The 24584-nt window shown below is 41.6% G+C and overlaps 1 protein-coding gene across 1 annotated transcript in view; it reads left to right on the forward strand.

Moving 5' to 3' along the window:
* The first annotated feature begins 12044 nt into the window (after nt 1–12044).
* The window catches only part of AKR1A1 (aldo-keto reductase family 1 member A1), a 40869-nt gene continuing 28329 nt past the window's right edge, over nt 12045–24584 (forward strand). Inside the window, exons 1-2 of the mRNA XM_054979814.1 lie at nt 12045–12129; nt 21218–21313. Of these exons, the coding sequence (XP_054835789.1) occupies nt 21224–21313 (90 nt within the window). The 5' untranslated portion in view covers nt 12045–12129; nt 21218–21223. The remainder of the gene's footprint in view (nt 12130–21217; nt 21314–24584) is intronic.

Here is a 24584-nt window from a genome sequence, read left to right on the forward strand (position 1 = left end):
CCCCGTCCTGCTGCTGCACCTCAGAGGCAGCAGCTGAAGGAGCATGAGCAGCCACAGCCCCAGCAGAGCTCCTGGCTCCTCTTGGCCCAGCTGGCAGCGTGATCTCGCCCAGCGTCTGCCTTGCCCTGCTGGGCTGAAGTGCAACAGCGGGATGGGGCCGCAGCTGTAAGGGAGTGGCGAGGGGCTCTGCCTGTGCTCCAGCACTTGGGCACCTGAGCTGGGGAGCCGCCATCTGTCTGGAGCCGATTCTGGTTACTGGCGGCTTGGCCCAGACACGGCAGCGTGAGCTGGACTGGTGGCCACCTCGCCCTGCCAGGCCAAGAGGAGCTGGGAACACTGCTGGGGCAGCAGCTGCCTGTTCCAATTGGTTCACATTACAGCCAAGGTAATGAAATAAGAGTAACTTTGGTTGGACAGGAACCAATAAAGTTGTAATCCTCTCCTCATGTATTTAGGAGTAAGCCCCAAATAACACAGTGGACTTACATCTAAATAGGAATGCTTTTGTACTGCACAGCTGAATAGAGACAATTACTCCAGTTTATGATCTTGCTGTACATTTATATACAGGACCGGTGCCAGAGTTTCTGGCACCAGAGGCAGCTTCAGGGCTATTGCCACCCCCCCACACACACACGCGTGCACCCGGACTGCATGATGATGTCACTGCGTGTGACATCATTGTGCAGCATGCCCCACACCACCCCGGCCACCGGCTGTGCCTGGCCCGCAGCTGTGTGCAGGTGCTGGCAGCAGCACGGGGCAACTGAGCGGGAGGGCTGGGAGGCTGCAGCAACTGCGGGCCAGGTGCAGCAGGCGGCCGGGGAGGCATGCGGGTGGCTTCCCGGCCCTCCTGTTCAGCTGCCAGTGCTGCCACCACCAGCTCCGCATCATGCACCCCCACCCCTGGCACCCCCTCCGGCGCCTCAGCGCTCGAGGCGGCTGCCAGACCGGCCTCAATGGACATGCCGGCCCTGTGTATATATTCTTTAATTATTTGTCCCTGGCTCAAACATCTATGTTTAAACAGCATAGAAGTTCATATCGTTTGTTTTCCAGACACCAACATGATGTTCACACATCACAAAATCCAGCAGTTTCTGTTCAAAGAATCATTACAAGTGTGAAGATGTACATATAACAAGATAGTATTTGAACCAGAAGACATAAATACTTCAGAGAAAATATACCTTGATTGTTTATTTGTTCCTATTTATCATCCAAAAATGCAATGTCAGCAGGCTCCCGCTACTATTTTTGTTAGCCACCAAAAAAAGAGAATTTACAACAAGTAGTGATAAAACTGATTTCTCACTAACATACAGCTAACTAGATAACCTAATTTTTCCCTTGTTTTACAATTAATCATTTTATTATCTCTGTTACTTATCATGTCAGCTATTCTCTCAGTTGATTTTCCATCAATTTTTCTGCACCACTTTTCTTTTTCATGTGAAACATTTATGTGGGACATCTTTTCTTAAATTTGATCTCAAGAGACAGAAGTACTTGCAGGAATAATCATGTGTGGCCAAATGGGGATTTGCTTTAATACCTGGGACTACCAGATTTGGGCCAAATGAATGCGGCAATAATTAAGACGGAACAATAAAGTAATTCTGGAGGCAATTAACACCTGCCTCCAAGTCCCACTTGTCTTTAAGAGTGAGCAAGTATTTCCATCCTAATGCAGTGACAGTAACTTTCTTGTAAAACAACCAAAACCAAATTAAATACCTTCAGTAGAAGATAAAGATGATGTTAGTCAAGGGTGAAAGCAACCAGAAACAAATAAGGAATAGATAGTGCTTACAAAGTACCTTGTCCAAATCTATCACTAATTTTGGAGTACAATTACATAATTATGAGTCCTAGCATAATATATAATCAGTGTTCATTGCTGATTTTAAAGTTTGTGATCCTTGTTGCTTTCAACCATATGACTGCTATGCAGATAAAAGCCATATCTAAAACTCAGTAATAGCAGTGTTTTATCGCCTTAGCTAAAGTTATGCCAGTTGCTTAAATACAATCAATGAACTTTTAATTCCATCATCTTGAACAGAATGTAGATTAGGATTAAAGTATTAATACGCTACCTCTGAAAAAGTGTTGTGTGATTAATTATATCTGGTACAACAGTAATTTATTGGGCCATAAAGTTTCTCACTCTCCGAAGGGGGTATAGTTAGAATTTTATGATGTAAAAGTAAAGTTTTATGAGGGTGGACATTATACAGAACAAAGCATTTTCTATTGAGAAATTCAGTTAATGGTTTTATGTTCACATTCAAGATATGATTGTTGTATTTGTTGTTCAGAGGAATTTCACGTAGGTCAGTCTGACTTTTGCAGCATGGGAAAGAAATTAATTTCCTTTGTTGGTTATTCCAAGGTATTGCAAAGGTCACTTGAGTGAACCATCAATTGTTGTTTTACTTGTCCATTGTTTAATAGGCTAATTCTTGGATAACATATACTGGTTTAACAGCAAGTATTATGGAAAAAATTCTAAACCAGAAATTTAATTAGACTAATAACTCTCAGATGATGATCTAGAGATTATAAAATCCAGGAGGATAAGTGAAAGACCATAGGACTGATGTGCAGATAATAGCAGTTTAATCTTATGTATGTTTATTTAGAAATAAGTCCCACTAAAGTTGGTGGGCCCATATGAATAAGAATTAAGCCCCATTGAACCAACTAAGGCTTACTTTTGAGTAAGCATGCATAAGATTGGGGGAAAGATGCTTGGAAAAATTGCATCCATGGTCTAATCCAACAGGGATTCTATAACAGATTATGCTATAAGAAACAATCCCTAAAATTTTGCATTTAATCCTTGGAAAAGTAACTACACATGATGTATTAACTTTGTTATTTTTCACATTTACGTTTTAGCTTTCTTTTAAATGGATTTGGAAGCAAAGTTGACGTTTAGCACTGTAAAATGCTGTTCTGAGCAAAAAGCAAAGCAGAGATGCATTAATCAGTAACAAACAGCAGAATTAATTTCAAAGTTCATCCAGGTGACATGTTCAGATGTATGACTCTTGAGAGGGTGCTTCACTTGGGATCAAACTCCTACACAATATAGCAATGTGTAACCTATTAATATTTATTAATTCATTTAGAAGATTTATATTCTGGCTTTCTTTGTGTATATCACCTATGGAAACCTAAACACAATCCGGAGTGACCTCTTTGTTTAACCTAATGTATCTTAGAACCTATGCAGGCATCAGTGCATTACACTAACCCCCTATAAATATTTATTATCTTATTGGATTATATTTTTCCCATGCCCTTTGATGAAAGTGCTTAGGGAGGCATGTATACTTCTCCCATTTTATCCTCTCAAGAATACTGTGTAGGGTTGATAACAGCTTGGAGAAAAAAAAATGACCAGTCCTTTTAATAGGAGGCTAAATGTGTGGAACTGGGCCGTTGAAGCTTTCCGTGGCATGAAGGTAACATCCCATTAAACCTCTGTTAAATGGACAGAGCATCTTTCCTCCAGGATCAACCTTACATGTGAGGCTGATAGTTAGTTCATCTAAATGTAACACCCAGTGAACTTCAGAGCTGAGAGGGGCTGGATGATCTCAAAATCAGATCCAATAGAATACTGTTGATGAATTGCCCCTCCCCTTTTGAAGGACCTGTCAGATTTAATTGCAGTCTGTGTGGCATCTGATGAGCAGTCTGATGAAATCAATATTTAGGCTTGAAACACTTGCTGGAAGTATCCCTAAGTGCTCAGATAGTCTGTCAAAATTTACTCCAGATGTGCAGGTTTTTAAAGAGCTGGGTCTGGGTTCCCACAGCCGTACAGCAGTTAAAAAGTAAATGGGTGTTAAAAAATAAAAGAGAGAGCCCTCAGAATGCCTCTGTGTGGGAGGGGGGCTCATCCCTCTCCCCTCAAGCCATTTCCCTATGTCACAATAGCACGGAAGGAGTCCCCTCCCCCATTTTTACTGCCCCATGTGCACAGAATACTCCACTTGGAGCAGAAAAAAACGGGGAAAACCTCCCTCCCCTGCTATGTTGACGTGGGGAAAGGGCTTGAGGGGGGAGGGGCAAGCCCTTCCTCCCCTCGCTGAGGCATTCTGAGAGACAAACTACAAGTGACACCTGACACTAGTTGGACACTTGTCAGCTTCCCTCAAGTTTTGATGGGAAATGTAGGCGTCCTGGTCTTGCAGCTTGACTCTCCAACTGCTGTCCAATGGACTTTTCAACTGTCACTTGTCCAACATTCCGCCAAGCTGTCTACATTTCCCATCAAAACTTGAGGGAAGCTGACAAGTGTCCAACTAGTGTCAGGCATCACTTGTAGTTTGGCTGTAAGGCCCTTTAGTGTTTCCTTTATTTTTAACAGCTTTTCCTCAAAGGTGCTGTGTAGCTGCAGGAGACTCAAGTTTGGTCTTTAAAAACCTGCACATCTAGCTTGGCTCTTAGCTTGCTCTTTTGGGGTGTCTGATAGAGGATCCAGATGCTACGAGAACCTTGGCTAAGTGTCTCTCAGCTGCCTGAGGATAGTTGAAATACATTGAAGTGTGTACTTTGGCAATCATCACAGGATTCCAAAATGAAATGGCACTTTTAGAGGGCCTGTGTTCTCTTTGAGAGGCAGAATACTGGGGAAGCCTTGAAACATAAATTTGAGGTTTTCCTTGTACCCTGGCAATTTCAAAAAGAAGAAAAATGTACTGTTGAGTCACAACTGACTCATGGCAAACCCTTCAGCCATTGCCTTCCTCTGCATAGAACCCCAATCTTCTTTGGTGGTCCCCCTTCCAAGAACTGAGTGTGGCCCAAGCCTGGGTTTCAGGATAGCTTCTAATGTGCTCTTCAGAACTGCTAAAGGATCTCATTGTACCTTGGTCCTCTCCTACTGAAAGTTTGCTTCTTTAAATGCCTGTTTTGCCTTGAAGGTCATGAAGCACACATCTCTGAACCCTCCAGCTATATTGCAGTAGCCATTATAATGGGAATGCCCTGGAGCACAAGCTTTGAGTCTATCTCCATCTCTTTGAGTCTATCTCTATATCTTGGCAATTCAAGTGGCATGGATGTGCATACTACTGGGCTGTTAATTCCAACAGGTACTTAGATAATGACCATTTTTGCAGGGCTGTTAATTTCAGGGGTGATTTTTGCTCCTTCTGGCCCCATATTTCTTTGGTTTTGGTTTCTTCCAAATTCTGGATGGTTAACTGCCTCTTAAGATTTCAGTGCTGCAATTGAAGAGTTCTCTTTGATTTTTCTACCTGTGCTTTTTCTCTGATGTGTTCCTCAATGTGGTTTTGAGTCAGCTTTCTAGACCGTGCAAAATTTTCCTCTTGGCATATTTTTTTGTCTACCCTTGTCCTGCCCTCTCCCCGCTCCCTTTGAGGCCCATTTCCCACTGATTGGTCTCTCCATCTTCCCCTTCTTCCCCACTTCCCTCTTTCCACTCCACCCTCCTCTCCTCCTCCTCCTTTTGCAAAACAGACTTTTTAAAAAAAAATAAAGGAAAATTAATGATGTTATAACACGATTACATTGTAAAGACAGTCACATCCCCAAGTTTTTCTCTACTGTCATCCCTGTTGTGAATGTTCCTTTTATAATGGCATATTTCTTGAAGTGGGTTGATAATGCTAGGGTCCTGGCTGTAGTGTGGATTGTGGGTGCTTCCCCCCATTTTTAAACACTCAATCACAATGATGTTATAGCGTCATAATGACAGGGGTGCTTAGTTTTGTTGAGGAAGAAGTATTTATGCTGCTTTGGTGGGTTTGGGGTTAATATGCAAGAAAGAGCACTGGATGTGCCGTTTTGGTTTTGCTGTCGGTGTTCTGTGGTGTCATTTTGGTTTTGCTTTCAGCTCTCCCTCCCTTTGCATAGCTACAGCTGGGTACGAGTGTTCACCTGAGGATCGCCCACTGGTGAATCACCGGCCCAGCAGCTAAGCTTGTGATCTGAAATGGCCAATCACAGCACCTTAGTTCAGGACATCAACTTTGAACTGTTTTCTGCAAGGTGAAGAGCAGCACCATTTCCTTTTTAGCCTTTTCAGAGCAGAGTCATTATTGATTCAAACAGTTTGCCTTACTGTGTTGCTACATCTGCTGGCAAAAGACTGCTGGGGGCCATGAGAAAGAGACTTTGGATCTCCTTGAATTTTGAGATGATGAGAAGGTGCAGGAGGCACTGGCCACCTCAACAAATGGCTAGCCAGGGCTATCAGGGGACAGCCCAGGAATGCTGGACCAAAATGAAAGCAATGCAGCAGGAATATAAGTGGGCGGTAGTGCACAACAACAGATCTGGAAATTCCCTTCCAACTTGTCACTACTACTGGCAACTGTACAACATTTTATGGGGTGATGCGAGCATGAAGCCCAGAAGACTTACAAGAAGCCTTGAGATTCAAATAGTGGCAGTGGGATGTGGGCAGGAAGTGAAAGTTAATGTTGGGTTCATTGGAATTTTTTCCCCACGACTATTAACTCAAGAAACATTCACTGATCCACACCCAGTCCTGGTAAGCATTGCCTGATTGCTGGTCTGTGGCTGTGTATGATCTGTCTGTTTCCATTTTCTCATGAATAGCTGGCAATCTGTGTTGTGTGATTAATTTGTTGAGATTAGGTTCAGTAAACTTAAAAATCAAATGATTTGCTTACATTGGAACATTGCCCCTAGTCACAGTGCAAAGATAATTGCTTGGAATGATCTCTTCTGCTTGGATACTAAGGTATTCTCTTTCTGTGCTTTCCAAGAGGTCAGAGAATCTCCCCAGTTCTGTTGAGACCATTGCCAAAGATGGGGATTGTCTGGATGAGACAAGGATCTCAGAGCTGAGGGGCAGAGAGAGTGGGCAACTTTTTTTTTCAAACTCTCATAATGTCATTGTCGGGAAAAAGTGGGTTAGAAATAGTTTTAAATTTCAGAGTTGCAATGGATCTTGATCAATACAGTCAGATGCTTGTTTGCTTTTAAGAAAACATTTACTCTAAAGGAAAAAGGTACATGGGATTCTAACAAAAACAAAGAAATCTATTCCCTACATCTTGACTCTATGGAGTACAAACTTAGACAGCATGAGTAATGGAGGTTCTGTGCTTTTTCTTGACCTTTAGAGAGGAAATCACATGACCTATTAGCCAATAGCAGTTTCTCAGTTTCCTGGGCTTTGAATTAGATAAGGCTATTGGCTCTTTGCCAGGTATCCCTTCCAGGTCAATAAAAACAATAGAAAGCTGGGTAAACACATTAATCCCATAATGACTGAATGTCAGACCTTGCAACCTATATTCCGACAGTTATGTGTCATAACATCATAACATGTTCATTCTGAATGTATAACTTTTGTTTTGGCTTTTTGCAAATGGCAATTCTCTGATAGCCTTGTGTGTTGCATTCTTTATTTACTGGGTGAGCATGTCATCATGAGTATTTCTTTTTGTTTGTTCGTTTCAGGCCAAACTGCTGCAATTGTTCCTGCAGAACCCTTGCAGGACAGCCAAGAACTCCTCCCTCTTTCCCTCTCTCTCCTCATGATTCTGGAGGTAGGTTAGGTTTTGTTTTGCTTTGCTTTTCCAAACCCATCTTGCTGCTGCTCTTACTCCATGATGTTGCACAGTACATGATGTCTTAGTGTACGAGAGAGAGAGAGAGATGATGGACTGCTGGCACAGAGAAACACTACAGGAGGAAAGATATCACCATGATTAGCTACTGGAGAAGGCCAGGCAGTACCACCAGGTGTTCCAGGAAGTTATAAACCAGAACATGACAGTCACGCTTGCTGCCATCAGGGTGCTTAAGTCTTGGAGTCTTAGAGATTTGATGGTTGGCAAACAACAGGGCCCAAATACATGGTATGAAAGCAGCACTAGTGACCCCACCCATCACTGAAAGAAGCTGCTAATTCATGTGATAAGGCAGCACTGGCGGCTATGCATCACAGCCAGAGACTGCTAACAGGAATGGTCCCTCGAAAACACAAGTGCAAAACTCTTGTGGCAAAGGCAGCTCTGGCTACTTGTACCACACAGCCAGAGGCTACTAACAGGGGTGGGGGTGCATCCCAAATGATCCTGTGTGGACTGGAAAAGGATCCAATATTCCCCATAGTGTGGCTGGTCAGCCCCATTTGGTTGTGCCAATTGGTGTATGGGTAGTAAAAATAAAAGTTTTTTCTGCTGAAGAGTAATAAATGTTTCCCTAAATCTAAACAAAAGACACATTTCTTCCTTTCATACAAAAAGTGATTTTAAATATTCAAAAATATAGGAATGTTTTACAATTGCTGTAGAAACTATTAACATAATTATTTACAAATTTAGGAGAAAGATTCTGTTGTGGGGGGAGTGTGAGGTGCCCTTGAAAGCTCTTCCCTCAAATTGCTGAGTTTCCTTTCAAGGGTTGCCACTTTCTCCTCTAACTCCCTTGTTTTCCTCCTGAATCTCCTCTCCAGTGTGCTGAGCCTCTCGTTGGTCTTCTTCACTGTGGAAAGAGGATGTTCTAGGCCAGGGGTGGGCAAATTGCGGCCCGTGGGCCACATGCGTCCCGCTACACAGTTTTTTGTGGCCTGCCAAGACAGTCAGAAAAATCCACCTTGAACCGAGATATAGATATGAAATTAGCGCAATAAATAAATTGAATAAAACTACCACTATTTTATTTAATTTATATTTATTGATTTGTATGATACAATTTATACCTTTTCTGAAATGCAAAGTTAATTAATGAATGCAATCATTTTAAAAGGTGCGGCCCTCTGCTAACCTCCGCTCCCACAAAGTGGCCCCCGAGCCAAAACAATTGCCCACCCCTGTTCTAGGCTATTCTGGTACTCAACTATAGGGTGTCCACCATGTTTCCCTCCCAGTCACAGCAGCAGGTTACTTTCAGGTGCTCAAATATTTCTTTTCCAGTGCCTCCATGGTCTTGAAGATGTAATCCACAGTCGCCTCTGTCAATGCTGCAGAGGCCTGGGGTGCTGCCTCCTGGTGAAGAGTGGGCTCCTAGGACGATGTCCCCTAAGGACCTTAGAAAGATAAATGTAAACATCTTGTTTTAGGAAGCAGTCTCTAGACCTCAGGACTGAGATTGGTCACTCAACCACTGTCCTACAGGGATGTGCCATTGTGCCGTCTTTTTCTGACCTGACTGTCCCTGGGAAAAAGGGAGCACCCATAACTTAAAAAGTGGCAACAGACAATTCAAAAGGATGCTGCGGAGGGTCTCCAACATAGGGTAACAAAAGGGGAGGTAGGGGCATGCACTCAAAGTGGGGATGAAATATAGCAAAGCAAGAATCTCACAACTTGGCCCACATCATAGGGTTGTAGCAGATATACAAAGAAAGCTAGGAAGGGATTATTGACCAGTATAATGTCTAAACGTTGCCATAATATGGGGAGCACGGGGGAGAATAAAGAAGACTCTTTCTGCATAGGCACTTGAGGGGTGGAGGGGGGAATGGGAGGAAAAATTACAGAAGGATGGACCAGTGTATTTCCCTGCCTCCTCTGCTGTGGACTCTGGATGCTCCTCCACCTCTGCTTCCTCACCACTGGCCACCATCCCTTGTTCTCTTCTCTCCTCCTCCTGCCTCAAGGCAGCCTCCCACTCCTGCCTATGACACACTTCCACTGTGGAGACACAGGAGGATGCTCAAAGACTTACCAAAAAACAACTTATTATGGGGAAACCCTCCCCCTTTCTTCCCATATGTATGGACCCCCATAATGAATGCCCAGGGGAGGTGGACGGATGGGAAAAAGGAAACAGAAACTCTCCCTGTGTGGAAGCTTTGTAGAGAAGGGGCAGTTTTCGAAATAAAACAACAAAATAATAAAACAACAGTGGCTTTCAAAATAAAGCAACAGTTAGAAAAGCCTTCTGTTTAGACTATCTAGGGGAGGTGGCTAAAAGTATGGAATGAGGTTGTAAAATGGACTTCTTGAAGAACATGAAAGCATATCTTCCTGTTAGTATGTGAGCAGGAAATAATTGTTTTATGTGGTGGATGATTTGGGTACCATTTTTAGCTAGTGGGCTGGCCTCCCCACTCCCTTCCCTCTAATGGCATTATTATACCATAATGCTTTCTCATGTACCCATTATCTTTTGAAAGCATCATGCCCCTGTGGTAGGCTATTCTGCTGCTAGCCATGGGTATCCCCTGCCACTTCTACAGTTTTAATTTAGAATCTTTATAATCTCTTTAATATAGAGTTGCCAGCTCCCAGTTGGGAAATTCCTGGAAATCTGGGGTGTGAAACCTGGAGAAACCTGGAGAAAGTGGGGTTTGGGGAGCGAAAGGACCTTAACATGGCATAATTCCATAGAGTCTACCCCCAAAAGTAGCCATTTTCTCCAGGTGAACTGATCTCTGTGGCCTGGAGACCAGTTGTAATTCCAGGAGATCTCCAGCCACTACCTGGAGGCTGGCAACTCTACTTTAATATGCACTTACTTTACTAAATTCTTTTTTCTTTTAAATAAAATTCTATTAAAAAAAACAAGCAAACAAAAAAAAATACAGTTCTGCTATAAACTCACACCTAAGATGCTTGAATTTAGAGCGGCCCTAGTCATTTCTGGAAATCTGCTCATAGAAATGAGTGGTTCTGAAGACCTGTGCCCGCCATAAGGTTCTCTGGGTGATGCCTTTCTCTTAACTCCTCCCCTTCTTTTAACATAGACAAATCCTGATCCTTCTGGAGGGCTCTTTTTGAGTCACAAGCCCTACTATATCCTGAGCGATATTCCGGGCTTCCATTTTCACATGGGACTTGATAAGCTCCAAGTCTTTTCTAAAAAGTGGTATGGCTTTTCAAAAGAGGCTCTGGAAAATACCCCCACCCCTGCCCCATACAGCTTATCATAGCGTAAAGTGGTTATTTATTTATTTATTTCAAATTTCTGTTCTGCCCTCCCCGTGAGCGGGCTCAGGGCAGATAACAACATATTAAAATACAAAATACAATAAAATCAACATATTAAAATACAATAAAATCCATACACATTTAAAACAGGATGGTGGACAGCCTTCACAGGGAGGGTTAAGATTTTATACACCCCTTTTTTTTCAGGGCGGCAGAGGCCCAGCCTCAGCCATATGCCTGTGGCGGAACAACTCTGTCTTGCAGGCCTGGAGGAAGGATAGTAAGTCCTGCAAGGCCCTGATTTCAGCAAACAGAACTTTCCACCAGGTGGGAGCCAGGACCAAAAAGGCCCTGGCTCTAGTTGAGGCTAGGCGGGCTTCCCTTGGGCCAGGGACCACCAACAGCAATTTGTCCCCTGATTGGAGTGTCCTCCAAGGAATATATGGGGAGAGAACATTGAAGGAAAATATCTGGTTTGGAATCCTTCATTTTCTCATAACTTTGGGCTGGCTCCTGCTTAGAATTTCTGCAGATTGTGGGGGGAGAGGGATGCTTTGCCAATTCTCCCGTATAACTGTAGACCTTTATCTGCGTTTGGGATTGCAGGACAGAGGAAACAGTGGAAGTAGAAAACGTAGCTGGGATCCAAGTTTGTGTCTGGTTGATGGTATTAAACCGAAAGGTGTTTAAAAACACTTTTATAGGTAGTCACACACTCACCATTCACATTATTTAAAAAGTTCTTTTTGGTTACAGAACAAGAATTGACTGTTGTAAATTACTAAAATCCCCAAAGAAAAGCAAATGGAGTTCAATGAGGATAGTTTCAGGTGAGTAGCCCTGTTGATCTGCAGTAGAAGAGCAAGATTCAGGTCCAGCAGCACCTTAAAGACCAACAAGATTTCTCAGAATCCAATTAAGGGTGCTTTGACTCTCGAAACTCATTCCCTGGAAATCTAATTGGTCTTTAAAGTGCTACTGGACCTGAATCTTGCACTCAATAAAAATTTCTGCCATTTTTAAACCCATGGGCACTAGTTTTCCATGGTGGAAAGGTTTGCAAAATAGGGGAAACACGGCAGTTACTGTTAACTCCCCCAAACCCACGTGGACTGGAAAATGCGAGGAGGGGTGAGCGGTTAAACATCAAACCCGGAAACGGAAATATTAAAGTCGGAGGAAGGGGTTGCATCTGTAGTTTGAACTCTGCTAAGAAAACACGGAGTCCGAGCAAGAGGTGAGTGATTTTATGTGGATTTCCTAAGCAAAGTATTCGCCTTCTTGCCGAACTTGATTTTCGTCAGCCAGGTTTTTGCTTAGTCGGGGGTGGAGAAGAAAGGAAGACTGACTTAGAGGACGTGTCCTGCTCTTTCTTGTGTATTTGATTTCGTTGTAAAAGTTGGTTGGTCTGGGGATGGGATCCTGAAGCAAGAACTGCAGAAGAAAAATGATTAAATGCATTGTGTATAATAATTAAGCTCTGGGCAGGTGTTACTTTGTAATTGTAAAGTGGCTTCAAACGCGCTTCTCGATCCTACGTCTAGGAAATAAGCATCATGGACTTCTGTAGGGATTAGTTCCTATGGATGCAAACCCCATAGAAATAATTGGAATTTTCTTCTGCATAGATCGGACTTTGTCAGTAACTGTGAGAAACTATGGATTCCTTCAGTATAACAATTGATTGGTCGTTTATTGAAAATTATATGAGCATATATTTATAGGTACTCAGTTATGTTTTACAGAATAAGCATAATTGCCACTTTGAAGGAGATGCTTGTTACCTATAATCTCTTGACACTGATTAATATGTTGACAGGTGACAGTTGAGAAATGCTTGGTCATATTTGTGAATTGTATGAATGAGGGACCAGTTGATCTTCAATGAAAATAGATTATTGGGTTCTTTACATTGGGAATGGAGTACAATTCTTTCTTTATATTGAAATGAAAGTATTGCAATGGTGTTCTCTACGAATGAACTGTGGGGAATGTATATTTATTCTACATTTATATGGGTAAGGCTGGTTTTGCTTGCCAGCTCCCATGCATTAGACATTAAAACTGTACATGGGGAATTACAACAAACTGTGTGGTAAATAGTAACCATTGTCTAATTAGGAGTATGGAGTAATAGATTGCATTTTGAAGTGTCCCTGAAGATTTGCATGAGCAAGCCTTATTGTCTATGCATATTTAATATGGCTTTCCCTTTGAAATGTAGTCAGTTGCAGTAAAAATAATAGATTTGTGATATTGAAGACTTAACATATTTATCATGGCATAAACGTCCATGAGACATAGCTTATTTTGTCAGACACTCATGAAGGTTTATACCATGATAAAACTGTTAGCCTTCAAGGTATCATGGCATTATTGCTTTTAAGTTAAATTTACTCCTTTTAATAACATTGAAATTAAAGGAGCTGCAAAAGAAGCTAAACTTAATAGTAGTTATACACCCTTGTAATTTAACCTGGTCTGCATCTACCTCAGGGATTTTAATTGCATGTAAACTGGGTTAATTTTGGAAATATTTAAAAATATTACAGCAGGATTTGAGTTCAGAGGCACCTTAGAGACTAACAAGATTTTCAGGGTATAAGCTCTCAAGAGACAGAGCTCCCTTTTTCTTCTTCTTCTTCTTGGTATTTGAAGAAGAGAGCTTTGACTCTTGGAAGCTTATACCCTGAACATCTTGTTGGTCTCTAAGGTGCCTCTGAACTCAAATCCTGCTGTTCTACTGTAGACCAACCTTAAAAATATTAGCAAGGCATCCAGCCCAGTTTGATGCCTGCTCATGTAAAAGTAAGAACCCATATTGTCCTATGAAGAAACATGATTGTTCCCATTTTATAGATGGATAATTTAGGCTGAGAGGTAGTGATCTTTCAAGTCAGTTCAAGTCTGTGGTGCAGCAAGTATATGATCTCAGGTTTTCCAAGTCCTCTTTTTTATCTACTTGCACTCAGAGAAAATGAAGGCTGACGTAAAAACAAATAACTTGAATTAATTTGGCTTCATGGCTTGAGATTCAGGCGTTAAGGGTCCTGATTTTGAGTCTAATCTAAACCGTAAACTCATTAGCTGGTATTGACCAAGTCACAAACAGCCTGTACTTCTTATCGGTAAAATACAATCAAGGTATAAAAGGTAAGATGATAAACATTTGTAAACCATGTAATATAAAAGATAACTTTAGGGGCACTGCCTAGACCAAAGCATACATACAGAATGGTCTTCAGACCATAATGATGTTTTGATCGGGATTACTCTCTCAACAGAATACAAGAATACAAATGAAGGAAAAATAGCTTGTATTTCAAAGACTACATGCTATATTCTGTTTTCCTTCCATTTGTATTCTTGCAGTATATTACTTATGCTCTACAGCTGTGGGAGTAATCCTGATCCATCATTAATAATGGGTACTGGACTTGCACTTTCATTAGTTGAAGCAGGGTGAAACTGTTGTTATGAAATGACTTATTATGTAGTAACTTGCTCGTGGATTAAAGTTTTGTACTCAGGACTAATGCATCTCATCTAAATTGCAGAACTAGATTAAATACTTGGCTGGGTCATGCACTTCAACGTTTTATGGCGGACTAAGTTATCATATGAGAAAGTATTATATCTTTGAATGTCAATGCTTATAATTGCTCTTTTCCCTGCTAGTTTATCCTCCAAAGAGTTTAATTCTGTACATTTCCCAGAGTAAATTTTTAATACACTATGACAACAGAACTCAAAGGCAAAAGTGATAGTCTTGGACCTCTGCACACTTACTCAAGGAAGCAAGTCACTAACTCTGCTTTAGCTCCAGCAATTTATCTTGCAACAATAATGAGACTCAAATTGCAATCCTAGCAAGTCCCAGTGAATTCAGCTAAATTTCCTTCTCTGCAGATATACGTTGGATCTCACTATAGAGAGTAAGGCTGATTTAATTCAATGAGACATTTCTGAATAGTTTCAGTTGCACAGGTACATAGTGAGTTTCCTTTGAGCCTTAGAAATATAGAAGCTACAAATACAAATAAAATAGTATTGGGAATATGTAGTATGAAGCTTAAAAACGTAGGTACTGAAGCCAAATCTGTGGATGTGACCTGACCAACTGGCCAATTATATTGCTTACTAGCAGGTCCACTAACTTCATCTCTACAAACAACTCCTGCATTCTAAAATTTTTGGTAACATGGCCGACAAATGAACTTTTTAATTGGAGTCAGGTTTTACAATGAGATGGAGAAGATCCGCCCCCCCCCCAAACAATACCAATCCCTGTAAAGAGGGATTGGTATTGTTACAGGTATTGTTTACAGGTACTGTAAAGACACCCTATTGCTTTCTACTTATAGGACTTATGACAGAAGATATTTTCCCCGTTAACAAAATCAAATACATGAGGAATTTAATGTTAGAAGAGGGAAGTGTAATTTTCTTCCTGTTCTAATTGTCTGGTTTAGGTTATATTTTAATATAGGAAGCTGTTCTATGGGACACTGCTAAATAGCTTATTCAGCAGAAGTTGCAGAAATAGACAGAGGCTGGAACTTCTGCAAGTACAATTTCCTTTCACAAGGCAACTAGCATAGCAACTTTTGGAATACATTGAAAGACACTCCTCTGATTAACGTCTTCTGCCATAATCAAAATAATCATCCAAAACAAATATAGTAAGTAAACAGAGAGCCAAGTGAATCCTTTTTGTCCCGTTTAAGGCCACAATCCTGTGCACACTTACCTGGGAGTAAATCCTATTGAATTCAGTAACACTAGGTTCTGAGAAAATACCTTGGGGTTAAACTGTAAGACAATGATAATGTGGGTTACACACTAATTATTGGAAGGAATGGAGAAGTGAATCCTGACATCATCATTAAAAGTTAATTGAGGGGCTGCTAGATTTTAGACTATATGCAAATATGGTTCTATACTCAACTCTTTTTGCACAGCTTGGTTATTTCTTTTCCACATTCAGCTGCATGTGAAATTAAAAGGTTCTGTATGTCGGTGGGTATTGCACCATTGAAGTCAATCGGGTATCTTTGGTGTTTTCCCCCAGACCTTTATTATTTCTTAATATAAATTGGTTTGTGCCATTCCTCAGTTCTCACACTGCTATTAAGCAACAAATCCATCAACCTTGAGAATAATTCCCAGGAGCAATTTATGTTATTGTGTTTCCAATAAAGCTGCATCCTCCTTTGCGCTAACTCTAGCTAAGAACTTCGTGCTCAGATTTTCTCCCTGGAAGCTACATTGGGTTTTTTTTTCTTTTTAAATTGGCAATTGAATATTGTTATATCATCACAACATTATAGCAATCTGTGTATCAAATTGTCACATTCCAATTTTATAATATAGTAAGTCTTTAGACCCTTTTGGTGAAGACATATAATGGGAAAGGCATATTTGCCATGTGGAAGACCCATTGTGGTGCACTGTATCAGTCTGTCCTTGTGTGGAAAATACCTATGTCTGGGGCTTAGGCTTGAGCTGTGCATCACTGCAGTAGGGGCCTGGCTGTAATCAAACAACAGGTGCATACCTCACACCAATGAGCAGTGGCTGTGAAGCAAGAGTACCGGGGGCTCGGAGCTTGACAACCATTTGCATTGCAGAGCAGTCTCAGGGCACAGCCACAGCACTCGCCACCCCCTCCTTAACAAATTACAAAAACTATAACCACAATTAAAAAACTGCTGCTGGTATTATAAAAGACATCTAAATTGCATAGGGAAAAGTAATGTTTTCTGTAACTGTCTGCTTTCTGTAATACTTATTTAATATTCTGACAATGAGAAAACTCTGGTATGTTAATACAGGAAGAATGAACATAACTGGCAGGACTTAAGTATTTTGAGAACTATTAGCACACACATGCTCCCCTTTTTAGGCATCATGTTTTTAAAAAAATGCAAACAAATCCAGAATTGTTGCATAATCGTTTAAGTTACTACTTACTGTAAAGTGGGTCACATGATTACTACACTTGATATAAATGGAGCATACAAGAGTAAGTCATGACATATGGTAGGAGAACAGAAAAAGAAGCTCGTTGATTCTGGCATTCTACAAGATTTGTATAATGGTTATTAGTTATGAATTTAAGAATGAAAATCAAGTATAGCTCCAGAGAGTTGATTGGTATGAAATGGGCCTTTGCCAAAGCAATGGTCAAAGACCAAGAGCCTTACAGTTGTCTGAGTTCTTCAGGACATGATTGATGGTTACAGTTATGTAAGCACCAGACTGCAGATACATCCTGCCTCTTTATAGATTTCCTCACTGAAATGAACATACCTATAATCTCTTTAAACTGAAGTACAGGTTATGGGAGGAGAAGGTTGAGTTTGGGGAGCTGGTATTGCTTAGTTGCTTGTGCTTGATCCTTTCTAAACTCCAACTCACAGAATTGTTTTTCTCTTTCTGAATAAAACAGTTTCTCCTAATCTGTAAAAATTAAACTGTGCCTCTTATTTAAAGGCAACTTATTTGTTGTCCCCCTAGACAACCCCCCTCCCTTCAGTGATCCTATAAACACACAACATCACCTCTTCCTCAGTAGTGTACAGAGTGAACTAAGATTGTCAGCTAGCCAGGATTTACAGGATTGGCTTGCTTCCAGGGCTCTGTCAATGTAAGCAGTGAACATTTTGATGCTGAGGTTAGAATTATTGAGTACTGCTACTTTCTGTATATCTAGCTGCTGTTAAAGCTGCAGAAGCGGTTTGCCATGGTAGGATTGTTCAGTCCCATCTGTAGATTGCTGAAATTGTGAAGTAGATCCAGAGAAGTTAGCCGTGTTAGTCTGTAGTAGCAAAATAGAAAAGAGTCCAGTAGCACCTTTAAGACTAACCAACTTTACTGTAGCATAAGCTTTCGAGAATCATAGTTCTCTTTGTCAGATGCATGGAGGGTAAGAAGAAACTGGCCAGATAAATAGGTGGAGAGGGGAGGGGGGAGTAGATGCAATCAGTAGCTTCTTATAATGGGATCAGTTTGCTTCTGATAATGAAATCAGTTACTTCTGATAATGAGAACCATTCATAGTCCCTATTCAATCCAAGCCTGACTGAGTCAAATTTATATATGAATTCCATCTGCAACAGACCCAGATGCCAGCTCTGCCCTCATATCTACCCAGGAAATACAATTACAGGACCCAATGGCGCCAACTAAACTATCTCTGGCTCTTAAAGCTGCTCATCCTCCAACATGATATATGCCCTCACGTGCCAACAATGTCCATCTGCTCTGTACATTGGACAAACCAGCCAACCTCTGCGCAAAAGAATAAATGGGACACAAGTCTGACATTAAAAACGGCAACATCCAGAAATCAGTGGGAGAACACTTCAATCTATCAGTACATTCCATCAAGGACTTAAAGGTCACTGTAGTTCAATAGAAACCTTTCAAAAACAGAATCCAACGGGAAGCTGCTGAATTGGAATTCGTATGAAAATTTGACTCAGTCAGGCTTGGATTGAATAGGGACTATGAATGGTTATCTCATTATCAGAAGTAACTGATTTCATTATCAGAAGCAAACCTATCTCATTATCAGAAGCTACTGATTGCATCTACTCCCCCCTCCCCTCTCCACCTATATATCTGACCAGTTTCTTCTTACCCTCCATGCATCTGACGAAGAGAACTGTGATTATCGAAAGCGTATGCTACAATAAAGTTGGTTAGTCTTAAAGGTGCTACTGGACTCTTCTATTTTGAAATTGTGAAACAATCTCCATTTTAGGAAGTTTTCCCCTCCATCTCTTTTTTAAATATTTGTTTTTATTGAAGTTTTGCACTATATATGTAGCTACATAATTGGCAAGAAAAAGAGACAATAAGGAGCTAATTTTTAACAGTCATAGTTATAAAAGCAGTGTTCAGAGAATATTCAAGATGCATGAAGCACTTAGTACAGAACAATGAGCTTTAGACTATTCCTGCCTTGTGACAGGATTATGTGGCAATCTTGGACCTTGGCATGTCAGATTTACTTCCTTAGATATATTTATAAAGCTTCTCCACATGTTCCCTAATATGAACCACAAAGTCTAGCTAATTGTGGTATGGAAGCACCTCCTCCTGGGACCCTTTCTGTGCATCTCAGGAAAAAGTATTTTTCCTTACTTTGTCCATGTGTGATCTTCCTTGGGACTGGGATAATTGAAGCCTGAAGATCCCAACTTTTGCCCCTTTCATGCTTCTTAATATGGTCTGGTTTTGGAATGTCTTGCAGTTGGGAAGAATAAGCTGTTACAGAAGCTTTCCTCCTTCAGAGCTACCAAAGGCTGTTAAGACCATTGTGGCACATTTGAAAGGTGTTTATCCTGTTTTTCATTTTTAGATTGGGAATTTAATCCATAATGTAGCTCTCTTACTAACTGATGAGCGCTGTGGATCTTTTCCCCTTCTAATTCCAAAACTGCTTCTGTCACAGTCAGGATGTTTACTGGAGTGGTTGTAGGGACTATATCACCCCAGTCTTGGCCTGTCTACACTGGCTCTCTGTTTCCAGGTGCAATTCAAGGTGCTGGTACCTATAGGGTTTGGGATCAGCATACTGAGGGGCTGCCTAATCTCTTACGAACCTACCTGTCCAATGTGGTCATCTTCTGAGGCTCTGTTTTGAGTGCCCCTGCCTTCTGATATTAGGCAGGTGACAATGTCGGGGAGTGTATGGATCAGGGGCCCTCATCTCCTGCTGCCAGCACTGAACACGGCCATTCTAGGAAGCCGAGAGGAGCAGGGCTTGACCCAGTAAAACTTTTTTGAGAACTTTGCTTTCAGTGAAGCTCTGGTTCTCCAGCCCACTTGAGTTTGTCTTTTGGGGAGTACACACACTCAACAAAGAAGTCAGGCAACAGACAATAAATAACCAAGCTGTTGCTGTTTAAAACAAACTAAAATTTAGAAGGCTGAATAGCTTCACTGGTTGACCTCCAAAAGCTCTTTTTCTCACTGATCTGACAGTGTGGTAGTCTTCTTCAAGCCAAGGTGGTTCAGCATAGCAACATGATGAGGTAAAGCTAAAAAGGAAAGTCCCAAACAGACTGAAAAGACCAATTTTTCTTGCCCTCAGCTAATCACCAGCTAAATCAGGAGCCAACCAGAATTCTAACAGCTAATCGGCATTACAAGAAAAAACACTGGGGAAATGAAAGGGGAAAAAAATCAAAGCCAATCACTTAAACTCAAAAATGTTTGTAGATGTTATAAACTAGCAAAGACTTTTTTGTCTCATTTTGCATTTTCTCAGTGATCTCTCCTTCCTGCCCAATGTTTTTATTGTTGTTTTAATATTTTGGCATATATTTTAGCTCTGGTTTTAATTGTTTTAATGATGTGGTTTTTGGTGGGGTTTAATAGTCTTTAAGATATGATTCTATTGTGTATGTTTTAATAAATTTGTTAACTGCCTTTGTGGCCCTTATGAGGACAGAAAGGCAGGGTATAAATTTTGTTAAATAAATAAACACTTTAAAAAAACTTGCTGGGCCAAAGCCCCATGAGATGGTAACAATTTCCCTCTATAGTATACCATATGCAGAAATTGTTTTTCTTGCAGGGTGAGAGGGCAGGGTACAGAGGCATTAATATGAGGGGATGAGCTTTTTCAGTACACTGTACCTGTTTGGTACAGTGCACCTATTTGGTACAGTGTAACAAATAGGTAGACTGTATGAGGTGACTGTTGCCTGGTACCCTAAAATCATTAAGGAGTTGTGTTTGACATAGGACTAATACCTTTTTTAAAAAGCAAAACAATCACCACCATTATCCCTAAAGAAACCTAGGAGCAGGCTTTAAAAATATAGCCACTTTTTAAAGATCTGTACAATAGGACTGGTAATACTTGACCAAAACACCAGGTTGCAAGCATAGGTTGGAAGAATAACCTTAAAATTAAAATTTGCGTATGGATGGATTCTTTTTGCAAATTGTGTCAACTCAAGAGATCAAGTTTCCAAGTAGGAGTAGTACGTGAGTGGAATGTTTCCAGAATTCAAGAGGTTGTCTGCACAAATTAACATAATTATCACATGAATATCATAACTGAATACTAATGCTATTTTATTTATTTACACTATTTATAGTCTGCCTTTCTCATTGAGACTCAAGGCGGATTACACAGTTTACTAGTAATACTAATTGAACAGTTCTTTCACATTTTTATACATGTATTAAACTCTCAAATTCAGTGGCATGATACTAGCATAAATAACAAATGCAAGCAGTATTGTAATATCTGTTCTATGATACACAGCAGTATCCTACTTAATTTTATATTGTATTTGCTTTAGGTAAAGATGTCTTCTGAGTCCAACTATGCTTTGCTTCACACTGGGCAAAAGATTCCTCTTGTAGGATTGGGTACTTGGAAGAGTGAAGCTGGACAGGTAAGCAGTGAGTTCAGTGTTGGATGGAGGAGGGAATCTAGAATTCTGTTCTAAACCATTTAAGTTCTGCATTCATAAATACACACATTTTATGCTTGAGCAAAAAGCAGACATCAGTGGCCAAGAACTGTAGGCCCTGTGCAGACATAATGTTTCTTCATCTTTTAACAATGGTTAAAGGATTACAGTTGTCTTGTAGTTTCAGGTGGGTAACGGTGTTGGTCTGTAGTTGAAGAGCAAGATCCAGGTACAATAGCACTTTAAACGCCAACTAGATTTCCAAGGTATGATCTTTCAAGAGTAGATTTGTCTCCTCCTCTCTTCCATACTTTTCTTATCTCATCATGGTGTGGCAATACATCTGTATCAAAAGGTGGCCTAGGAGGACATTTATTTAATTTTTCATTTACATTACTTATAGTCTGCTTTTCTTACTGAGACTCAAGGCAGATTATAGTGTGAGTTAGTATAGTTAATTTCAAGGACATTTCAATAAACAATACAATAGGATCTGTAAATGCAAATTTGCAAAGATTTAAAACCAGCAGAAATCCAATACAGAGTTGAAATGCTGAAAGAGCATAAGCAGTTCTAAGACTGATACATTAAACAACATAGAACTACCCAGTAGGATCACAGCCAAACCAACAAATAGCACGCAATAACACATAGTAGTAAAGTCTGAGGTCCCTATCTCTCTACTGATGCATCCCTTTTAGATAACTTCCTTACAGTACAGCCCTCCTACCTGAGTAAAAATGCTCTCTTGCATAATTCAGTTTTGCATCATTTGCAGAAAGCCATCACGGAGAATGCAAATATCTAGGTAACTGTTGATTTTGCCCGTCTGCATGGTGGCACCTGCAGAAGGCCCTGTTCAGATGAGTGAAGTTGCCATAGCAGGACATAGGGAGAGAAACAGTCTCATAGATATGCTGGACCAAGACCATGAAGAGCTTTGTATGTAACAGCCAGTATCTGGAATTGAGCCCGGTAACTGATAGGTAGCCAGTGGAATGACTGAAGAATGAGAGTAATATTTATTATTCTCCTCGCTCCCAGTATAATAACCAACCTGCAGCATTCTGCACCAACTGGACTCCCTGAGTAAGCTTAAAAGGGAGACCTATATACACTGCATTACAGTAGTCAAGTTTCACTGTTACCGTGGCATGGATCCAGGTGGCCAGATTGGCTGTGTCAAGTTAGGGGTCATCTTCCAGGCTAACTTTTCAACAACAGCTTCATTCAATACAATGTCCTGCGGCAAACAACTCCTCTCTATTTAAATGCTTTCCTTCCCAGCCGCCTGAAGCTCCATTTCTCATTTTCCTTGGCTGCATGATTCACTGCTTGGGGAGGGAGGAACAAGGACAGATCTTGGGCCCTCCCAATCTTCCACTTCCTTTGCATCTCTCAAGCCCAAGAATAATGTGGGGACATTGGCAATGCATGCAGTGGAAGAGGGCAACAGAGTTTAAATGCTCTTTTTTGCCAAGGGAGCCTGAAACTGCCTTCAGGAAAGGGTGTGTGTGTGTTTTGAACGTTTAATCATTCTTCCATATTGAGATTTGGTAGTGGTGGGGTGAGCCTGCCTAAATTTTCCTGCATCAGTTTAAGGCAGAAAGTGATAGTTGAAGTATATCAAAATTTGTTCCCATCCTACTGCTGTCAGTTTTCCACCTCAGGCAGGCTCCATCATTCGCTCTGGCCATTGACTTGAAATGGAGAATGATTGCAAGACGTAAGGAGATTGCATGGGAAATTTGAGTAAATGCACTGCAGCCTTGAGATGGAGAATGCTATGCTGGCTGAGGTGACTGGGCAGTCAAATGGCTGCTGGGCAGAAGTGGAGGGGGATAAAGTCAGGGATGTGAAGCTCTAGCTCCGCTCTCCTCATCAAGGGCCTGTGCTTTTGTTCCCTCCTCCAGCAGATTGGCTATTGGGTGGAAGCATGGTGGGGGAGGGGGAGGAGGCAGAGCCTGAGCCCAAACCCCACTCTCCTCTGCACTTGCTTTCCCCTCCTACCAGATGCTGAGACTCCAGCCACTCGGTATATCAGCAGCTGTAGCAACCCACCAATGTTCTTGCTCGCCCAGGCACAGCTGCAGCTGCCATCACTGCTCATCTTGCATGTCTCAGCCGCTCCTCCTCCTCACAGTGCAAAAATACCAGACATTTAAATGTCTGATATTTTCTTCAAAGTTTCCCCAGACAGTCCAAGAAAATACCAAACTGTCCAGGTAAAAATCAGACACCTGCCAATCCTATTCCTTGGGGTAGGAAGTTAAACAGTGTCTTGTTCTACATCCAGCTATTGCTGGAGCTGGTATTTCTCCCTCTGAGGCGGAGGACATCTTGGGTGTTTCCCACCATCCTATCGGGGAGGCAGGAAGTAGAAAATTCTTCCTCTTCCTCTAGTAGGTGGGACCACCCTCTCTGTCCTCAGTTCTTTCCTGCCTCCGGGGAGAGCAGTATCACAGTGACTTAGCTCTGCTAACTACTTACTTTCACTTTCCCTTTCTAGCTAAATCCAACTAAATCCAAATCTAATTTTTCCCTATCTATACCTTCATACTTCAGAATCACCTTTCTTTGTTCTACCTCCTTCTCTGCCTTTTTTCTTGCCCTTGAGGGAGAGATTTAAAGGAGGAGACATGGCCTGCAGAGAGTCATCAGACTCTGAAGACAGTTTTTTGGAAAAGGCATCAGATCGTGCCCAGGAAGCTGTCCTACTATCGACAGGCTCAGGCGGCGCCAGCATGCAAACAAAGCCTGCACGGTTGTCCAGCCAAGAAAGACCAATGACTGAGGACAGACCCCCTAAACGGCCCCGGCTAGCGAAGCGGGACCAGGGGAAGGCTGCACGCCCCATCCGGTAGGCTGAGGGCGCTGTGGCGTGGCGGAGCTCTTTTCCGGCGGGAAACTCGGCCTCGGCAGAAGTTTTCCCGCGCGAACGCAGCGACGCGGCTGCCAACCTCCCGGCAGGAGAATTCCAACTCGAAGATGATCCTGGCACCCAGAGCTCCAGCCGCATGGAAAGAGAGACTACTGTAAGTGACTCTAACAGCGCCCTGTCCTCAGAAATCCTGGAGGCCATTGGGAGGTCGGTGAGAGAACAATTGCTTTCATTGTGTCAGCCTGAGCCCCAATGTTATAGTTCTGAGCAACTTCCCAGACGGGCAGCAAACAACCCTACCAGTCTGGAAGCGAGCAACCCCTGGCCAACAAAGGCTGCCAAAAAGATTGTGGGCATGCACTCTGATAGTTC

The sequence above is a fragment of the Eublepharis macularius genome, chromosome 5, assembly GCF_028583425.1.
Source record: "Eublepharis macularius isolate TG4126 chromosome 5, MPM_Emac_v1.0, whole genome shotgun sequence".
NCBI lineage: Eukaryota > Metazoa > Chordata > Lepidosauria > Squamata > Eublepharidae > Eublepharis > Eublepharis macularius.